An 8,985-nucleotide genomic window follows, 5' to 3' on the forward strand; every position below is an offset into this window, starting at 1 on the left:
ACTTCCCAAAGCCTACAAACCAGTCTAGACAAGTCCCTGCCTATATCATCAAGCAGGAAGCTAGAATGTAATAACATTTCACTTCAATCTCTTAGAAGTGAGAGTGATAGTTGAGGAGACAAGAGACCAATCAAGACTGCCAGAAATAACCCAGGCCTTAACAGAAGCCTAGGCCATAGGATATGATTGCTGTGGCCACATAGAACCTACGGACCAGATACTGCCCTTGAAGGGCAAAGGCCCAGCCATGCCGTAGAGAGGAAGGGGCTGGAAGAGTTAGGTGGCCTTCTCCCTGCTTCCTCTTTGCCTTTCTTTGTGGTGATGGGAAGAAGACACTGTAATACACAAGGTTGCTTGGGAAAATGGATTATTCTAATAAAACTTTATTTTTTCAAACACGGCCACAGAGGCAGGACCTCATGTTTAACACACACACAGACTTATGGATTTTTTTTAATATAAAACAAAGTTTACGAAAATTTTTTTTCCACTTTTTGTATTTGTAATCCCATTAGTACAGGGACTTTGGCAGCAGGTGGGAGTGAAGGGCAGCTAAAGCTGCCACTGGGCAGTCACCGGGCACAGGAGGAGAGCACCAGCCTGGGAGTGGCTTCACTCACACACGCAGGAATACTCACCTACTGGTCAGCCACACCACACACACAACACAGATGCAGATGTCTACCCAGCGTCAACCACAGCCCTGTAGAGATGCGCTACACTCTGGGTAAGCCCAATGTGTGAAAATCCAAATAGTCAAACAGCTAAAGTAGAGGGAGGTTGCTTGCTTGCTTTACAAAAGAAGCAATCACAGGCTGCTTTTAAATGGTCAGCAGTCCAAATGCATCAAAGGTCGGAGGGTGAGGGGAAAAAGGTCCCATCAGTAAAGAGGGAAAGAAAGAGATGAAGCCCTTCAACCCTGCCTCAGTTACCCACATGTGCTTGCATCTACTTAGAGAGTGAGAGAGGCAGGTGGTATACAGCCTAGGCAATCTGATAAGAAAAGGCCAGCTCAGAATCAATGTGAAGAGCCCTCTCCAGCCCCAACACTAAATCTATCTAGGGGAGGGGGGTGGGCCTGAGGAAAAAACCATTGGCTGAGGTCACAGCACTTAAAAGAGCTTGCAGTACCCCCAAACAGAATCCTTTGCGGAGCCAGTGGTGCTTATGGATCATAAGCCTGGTTCCAAAGCTACTTAGGAAAAAGAAAAACCTGGTGCCCTCCTTTTGACTTCTTTAACAAGCCCACAACCCCATGAAAATTCAAGATCCTGGGGGTATCATGATGCTCTACTATTAAGGAGCAACTGCCTTCCTTCCCTAAGGCTACGCAAACACACCTTTACACCTTTCCTCAAGTATACTCCCAAGCACACACACTCACACACACACAATTTCTCCGAGGAGGCTGAATGAACCCCCCACCCTGGCCAAATTCTAAGACACAAGTGCCCTTTGAAGCAAAGGGGCTAGTGAAATTCCCCGAGCAGGGGTCAGCTGACCCCTTCCTTCCCTGCCCACTGCTTTCTCATTGGCAGGGATACTCACACTCAGGGCCGCCATGGAAAGGGTCTGCTCGGGGGCTGTCCCTCCCGCCACCAGCTCTGTTTATCTTGTCCCGGCCAGTCTCTCGGCATGGTCGAGCTTCCTGGAGCGAGATTTCCAGCTGCCCTGAGTGGGAGCCCTCCACTCATCCCCATTCCCAGGCTGGGGCCCAGTCTTGGAGCCTCGACACTTGTTAGTAGCCGTAAGAGAGTCAGTCTGTGTGGCCCCAGGAAGTAGTAGCCTCTCAGTTTTAGTTCTCCTCAATCAGATTTAAGTCCAGGTCCCCAAAGTCCTGCTGGCACAGTGTCCGCTTACTCAGCGCCTGCCGCCCCCACCGCACGGACCCCTCCTCCTCCTCTTCGCTTTCACTCAGCACCTGGGAGGAACCCCCAATGGGGCTGCAGGAAGCAGAGAGGGGTGGGGGGCTACAGGCCATGAACCACGGTGGAGAGATGCTGCTGCCTTCCCGGGCTGTTTCTTGGAGACAGACACCTCCTGAGTATGGTTTCTGTCAAATAAACAACAAAGTTAAGAAGGCAAAGGAAGATAACATCCCAGAGCACCCTGGCCCAAGCTGTATTTCAAAGTGTCCTGTCCCTTAGTTACCCTCTCAGGCATGAATCCTAGGCTTTAAGGTGAGGTTTATGAACTCACTGATAAAATTCAGAAAATTCAGTGACCACGTAACATCTCTTTGAGGAGAGATCTCAGTTTCTATCCAATTCAAAATTAAAGGCTCAATTATAAGCTTCATGTGGGCAGAAATATCATCTGCCTATTTCACTACTGTAATGCCAGGGCCTATACAGTCAGAGCCAGGTACATAGTAGGTATCCAAAAAAATGTTTGCTGACTGGTTAGATCAGTGATGGCGAACCTATGACATGCATGTCAGAGGTGACATGCAAACTCATTTTTTTGGTTGATTTTCCTTTGTTAAATGGCATTTAAATATATAAAATAAATATCAAAAATATAAGTCTTTGTTTTACTATGGTTGCAAATATCAAAACATTTCTATATGTGACATGGCACCAGAGTTAAGTTAGGGTTTTTCAAAATGCTGACACGCCGAGCTCAAAAGGTTCGCCATCACTGGGTTAGATGGATGACTGTCAATAAGTGTGTAAGTTCACAGAGGTTTGTGACCCAGTGGTATAGCAGGGAGAATATGAAAAAGTGGGCAAGTGTATAAGACAACTGCACTCATACTGGGAAGTCAAAAACATTTGCTGAACAGATGAATGTTGCAGCAGCCTGTTTTAAGCTCTCCTAGACCCACTTAAAGCAGTGAAGGACAAGTGGCAAAACCATCCTTGAGCACAAGGAGGGGATGGGGCAATGATGATGGCACTCTGTGGCTTATGCGTTCTAAGAGTAGAGGGAAAGGGCCTCTAGCAAAACAACCTGGGAATCCCTCTTGGGACGTTCAACATGGGTCTCACCCCAGTTTCTCTGGAACCCCCAGGACTGAGGAGTTTCACAGGACATGGGACTTCAGGATTCAGTGCTAAAACCAGGACAGTGCTGGGCAAACTGGGATGGTAGATCACTCTAGTGAAAGCTCAGATAGAAAGGAGCTCCGGGGGAGGCCCTGCCAGGAAGGCATGGAACTAGGGCAGCTTAAAAGTGAAAGAGAGCACAGTCCCTCTGCTCCCATTCAACCATTCAAACTTCCTTAATCCGGCTGGTCCCACCTGATTCATCTTGTCAAAGTCCAAGGAAGGCCTTAGCCGCCGGGGGTCCTCCTCGTGGCGCCGCTTCACTCCAGCTTTTCGGGCATCCAGATCACAAGGCTGTGAGCGGCTTCGAGGAAGGTTGCGGAGGCCCCGGGGTCGCCAGGGCAGCTCTGGGGAGGATGCAGGGGAGCTCCGGGCAGAAGGCAAGAAGCGGCTTGCCTGTGGGCCCAGGCTTGGTGATAGGGAAAATCGACGCTGGGGTGGGCAAGGGGACAGGGATTCAGCATCACTCTCCCAGGAGCCACTTTGGGGGGAGGCAGTGCAGGGTTGAGAGGAATCTTGGGTCAGGGCCAGGCTGAAGAAAGGTGGACTGTAGGGTCTGTGGGCTGGGGCACATTGAGAAGAGGCACTGGGAGCTTGGAGGAACCTGAGGCTGGAGACCCGCTTTGGAGGGCTCTGGTGAGGCACCTGCGGCCCACCCCCTCCACCACTGCCTCGGTGCTTGATGGGAGTCCACAGCTTGGAGGGGGCAGGCCGCCACACTGGCTGCCAGCGAGACAGGTCCACGGGCACTGAGAGTGAGCGGCAGTGCCTCTTGGATGGAGGGGTTGGGGGCACAGGAAGCTTCTCTGGGTCGGGGGGCTCAGGGCTTAGAACTTGGGAGAGGGGCTGCTCCGGTGGGGAGCTTCCCCGACTGGGTGGTCTGAGGTGCAGGCTCAAGCCTGACGGGTGGTAGCTGAGGTTGAGGCTGTCCTGGAACTCGGCACAGGAACAGTGGGGCAGGCCCCTCCAGGAAGCACCTTCTGGAAGGCATTCATAATAAAATTAATATTAATGATAGCTAATATATTTTTAAGAGCTTACTATGTGCTCATAATGTAATGAACATTTTATGTGAGGTTTCCCAAAAACCTATTATTATGCCCATTTCACAGAGAGGAAGTCCAGTAACTTGCCCCAAGTCATGTAGCAATCAAATGATCAAAAAAGGATTCAAATCCTGGTCTGATTCTAAAGTTAGGTCTTTTAACTGCTATGCTATTCTGCCTCCATTATGACGAAACACATGAAATTGAAAATACACTCTCATACAGCGCCTTGCCACTCCCTCTCAAAGGCAAAACAATAGAAATAAACATTGTGTCTGTGTGCCCTGCTCATCCCTCACTCCACTCAACCTAGACCTACTTTGTTCCCCATCCGCCCAGCTGGCCTATCCTCTCCTTCCTTAGCCTTTCCCCTTTCCATGTCTCAACAGCACCAAAATAGGAGCTAGGGTTACCAAGGAGTAAGAGGTAATCAAACAGGTAAGAGATCACTTTTATTGCTAGGGAGGGCAAACAGGATGCAAAAGGCCTTTGATAGTGGAACCATGCTTGGGAAACCCTAAGACTTTGTGCTACTCGTGTTCCTGCGTCTGGTCACCCAAATATGTTGACTCCTTTCCCATAGGCCTGCTCTGAAATTCAAACAGATTGGTGGACTGAGGGGTGGAAGAGAAAATGGACTAAAATGAATGGTCCTCACTGAATTCTAACCAAAACTCTGACTTTTGGGAGGCAGCTCGTTAAGAGACAAAGGGCCTACTCCAAGCTCCTCTGGCTAGCTGACTGCATTCTGCAGAAACTAGATATTTGGAACAACTGATAAGTATACGAAGTCATGCTTGATGGAGAAAACCCACACTTAACGTTTTTAGTCAACAGTTCTGCCCTCTACTAACCTCCGTGAGGGCAGGGACCATGCATTCTATTATGTACTTAGAACATAATACCTGGCTCACAGCAAGTATTTAATAAATCAGAGGAAGAAATTAAATGAAGATGCTTTTGCCAACTTACTTCCCTGGCCAGGTATCCTAGAAAAGAAAAGGAGCTGCACAGCAGCCCAGCATCATGGGTTAAAGTTCTGGTTGTACAATGGTGATGCCTGCCCCCATGATCACAGACCCTTTGATTGAATAATTCATAATTTATGCCTCAGATACACATTCACATGTGTAAAATGACTAACCTGTACAAGGCTATTCACTATGGTCTTGTTTGGAAATAACTTAATGTACATTAATAAGAGACTGGTTAAATAAACTATGGTACACCCCTACAGCGCAACAATGTAAAACAAGGAAATGTTCAACATTACATAATGATATGTAAAACAGAGACAAGTGCCCATCTCAGAAGGTGACCCTGGAAAGAATGTTAGGGAGATAGACTACCTAGTCCTGGTCACTGGAAACCAATGAAAGAAATATGTGGATGGAAGCATGGGCATACACACATATATGCAAACACACAATACCTTACCAGGCACAAGCTGGAAAGGGTTCCCACAGTTGGAGATGTCTGCATGATCAGGCAAAGGCTAGGAGAGAGACAATATCCACCATGATTCAGGTTCAGGACACAGATTTCCAAGAAGCTCTGTTCAGCTCACCCCTGCAATTCCTGGGCTATAGGGATGTTAGGGACTCTTAAGTGTTCTCTTCTTGTCTTCCCAAAGTTAGTGAGTAAAATAATGCACATCTTCCAATATTTCAAACCCTTCTCCACCCAAGTTTTGGTGTCCCTTCTCTATCAGTGGAAAAATCCCTGCTCCCTTGCTTTTGGGCTGGGTTTCTTGAGCTTTTAGTGGACTCTTCCAGTATAAGTACCATGACTCATATGGCATAGGACAAGGGTGAAGTAGTAGCAACAAACAGCCTCTGTAAAAAGGGGGAGGGGGTCGTGGAGAAGCAGGAAGACTGGTCTTTTACCAGACTGATGCTGAAGCGTGTGCATTTCAGCTCATCCAGAGTCTGTTTCTGTAGCTGCTCAGTGATCAGGGTTATCATGATTCTCCCCAGGATCTGACTTGCACACTTTGGAGCAAATGATGGATGTCTTCCCTGTTGTTCTTCCAGACCTCACTCGTGAGCCGTCTTCTGCCACTGCAGCACCATTCTAGCACCATTGGGACTTCCCTCTCCAGTCATGCCTGCTGAGTCTGCCAATTACAGAGGGACCAGCCCCAAGTGATATTAGAGATGTACCTGGTCCAGAGATGGAAAATGCACGGCACACATAGCACAGCATCCCTATGCCAGGCCTCTGGCAGACATCATTAATTGATCACAGCTTTTTCCTGCTAAGCCTAAACATAGCCTCAGACACATTATAAGCTTGGCAGTCCAGATATCTAGTAAAATGAACTGAAGTTGGCAAGCAAATTGAAACCTATTTGCCACTCCTAACCTGGTTCATGCTCTGCTGTCTACCCAGAATACAGGCACCACTTAGAAAACAGCTCAGGTGAGAAAGAGGAATGACCAAATGGTTATTTCCATCCTGACTAGCCCACTATTTTCTTTATCAGAAGCAAAGAGAGGTACCTTTTACCTAGACTACAGAAATAATAATAGGGAACAGGAGGAGCAGTGGTTGTAGGAATGACTTTCTGCTTCAGACAAGAGTCAGTGAAGTTTTAAGTTCTTCCTTAGCCTGACCGGCTGATATAATTTTCCAACAGATACTGTATATATTCTCTTATAAAATGAGAAGAGGATAAGGAAATGGTACTAGGGTAATTCCAATTACATTTCAACTCTATAGATGTTAAAAACAACTCTGTGACTTTATTCAACTAAGTTTTTAGCCTGATCTGACTCAAAAACCATGAATACAATTAAGACTCTTTCTCAGGTCAATTTTGGTAAAAACTAATTCTATCAGATAACAGGCTTTAAGCCCACGTAATTACTCAAGGGAGGAGGAGAGGTTACTAGTGTCTTCATACTATTCTGCCTATTCCCAGAAGTGACTAGCAGGCCGACCGCTCACCAGAGGGTATATGTAGCATTTGCTAGTAGAGAGAATAAACTATCTAGAAATCTCAATCCTGGTCCTATTTGCTGAGGCAGTTTTGGCAAATCATTTAACCTGTCTTAGTCTCAATTTACCCATGTAAAACAGGCTGAACAATCTTAATCTGTCACATCCAACATAACAGACAATACCAAAATGTAAGAAGCATACCATCTGGCCTGTACAAACCAGTCCACATAGGCTGTTTCTCATCCCTCCTGTTTGTTGCTCTACAAAGCCTCAGGCTGCCACAGGTGATGATAACATTAAGAGGAAGGCAACCAGGTTCATCTATTTGATTAGATGCCAACCTCCATCACCTCAATACTGACAGAAGCCCAAAAGGGCTCTTCTGTGACCTTGGGGGGCAAGATCACTTTCTACTTTTACAAAAAAGGGATCATCTCTACCCCATTCCCACCTCAGAGGGAGGCAGGCCACAAGGAAAAGCAAAGAAATACACGTGGACATACTTGAGAGTTTTTTGGAAGAAAGGTGTGGGAGTAGTCAATCATCATTATAGTTAACTATCATTTTCACGCATAATTATTACAACCCTGAGCGAAGTTCCAGCTTCTTGAGAGCTCTCTTCAGCCGCTTCCCCTACTATGTTCTTGTGGGAGAAGCTAACGCTTCTATCACTTCTGCTCTTGGTTTCTTAACTCTACCCTCAAAGATGAACCAGAGAGGAAACCCAACTGCAGGCGTTTACCCCAGAGACCCTAGGCTTCAGGCTGACAACAGGCTGACCAGGCATGAGGAGCAGAGTGTGAAGCAAAACTCTTGCAAGCTTTTCATGAGGCATTTGGCCAAACAGCAAACTCCCAGTCCTCTCTGGGATCAAGTGAAGAGAGTGATTTCGTGTGTGTGTTTTTTTTCTTCTTCTTCTGCGTTTTAATTGTTGGGATGTGGCCACACACGGCGGTAATTGGAACAATGCAACTACCACCACGCAACTGATCCTCTCAGCCAGAGTTTCCTCAAACAGGCCAGGCTGAGAGGGGGAACAGAACGGAAGCCATAAGGAATCCAACCAGGACACAAAAGAAGGCAAACCAGCTCCGCGAGGGGCCTCCTCTTTCTCGGGCCGGCAGAGAGAAAAAGTGCAAGAAGCCCTCTCTTGCGCCTTCCTTCCCCTTCCATTTTGTGTCTCCGAGGGGCAGAGACTACCCTGCACGTTCACTTAAACAAGTTAAAACTTCTCAGCTGCACTGGCACCGGGCTCAGCCCTGCAGAGAGCAGCAGGCCGCTAGGCCCTCCCCACCATCCCACCAGGCCCAGCTCTCAATCCAGCTTCTCCCCCAACCATCGGGCCCCCGAAATAAAGGTCGGACCCTCAACCCGCGCCCTACTGGATGGCAGTCACCCCTGACATTCGGGTTGCAGGGATGCTGAGGTCGTGCTGAAGCCCGGAGAAGCCAGCATCAAGTCAGGCTCATGGGGAGAAGGCGAGTCACAAATCCTCCGGGGACCTTCCCTCGGGTCCCAGCCCCAAACCTCTTGGGGAGACTGAAGGAAAACAGGAGGAAGCAGGGAGGTGCATGAACAGGTAAGCGGGGGTCTGACTGCTCTTCCCCCGGATGGCTCTGGTGGAGAGAGGGGCGACAAGTGGGGCGAACCCCTCCCCCCCGCCCCGATGAAGAAGCAAGAGGCTAGCCCCCCCCCCCTCCAATTTCCACCCTCCCCCTCGGTTGCCCTGCCTGTCCCCGCGGGGTGGGGCATGGGTCGTCTGCGGGCCCCTATGGGGGCGCCAGGGCTCGCTCGGGAGGGGGCTTGTCGCTCCTCTCTTCCCCATGAGCCTCCATCATCCGGCCGCGGAAGCGAACTCAGGACGCAAGGGATGGGAAGGGTCTGGGACTCAGCGCTCCGCCACCCCTCCCCCAACGGGTCCCGTGCTCTCCCCGCGGAGGCGGCCGGCG

At 48.8% G+C, this 8,985-nt stretch overlaps 1 protein-coding gene across 2 annotated transcripts in view; it reads right to left on the minus strand.

The window, feature by feature from the left end:
• Positions 1-440: 440 nt before the first annotated feature.
• FAM53C (family with sequence similarity 53 member C) overlaps positions 441-8,985 on the minus strand; it is a 9,362-nt gene continuing 817 nt past the window's right edge. For both annotated transcript variants that reach the window (XM_006772458.2, XM_006772457.2), the window contains exons 2-5: positions 5,980-6,209; positions 5,531-5,588; positions 3,243-4,027; positions 441-2,053 (exon numbers count right to left, since the gene is read on the minus strand). In XM_006772458.2, the coding sequence (XP_006772521.1) occupies positions 1,796-2,053; positions 3,243-4,027; positions 5,531-5,588; positions 5,980-6,057 (1,179 nt within the window). In that variant the 5' untranslated portion in view covers positions 6,058-6,209 and the 3' untranslated portion in view covers positions 441-1,795. The remainder of the gene's footprint in view (positions 2,054-3,242; positions 4,028-5,530; positions 5,589-5,979; positions 6,210-8,985) is intronic.

This window comes from Myotis davidii, unplaced genomic scaffold (genome assembly GCF_000327345.1).
Source record: "Myotis davidii unplaced genomic scaffold, ASM32734v1 scaffold545, whole genome shotgun sequence".
Classification (NCBI taxonomy): Eukaryota; Metazoa; Chordata; class Mammalia; order Chiroptera; family Vespertilionidae; genus Myotis; species Myotis davidii.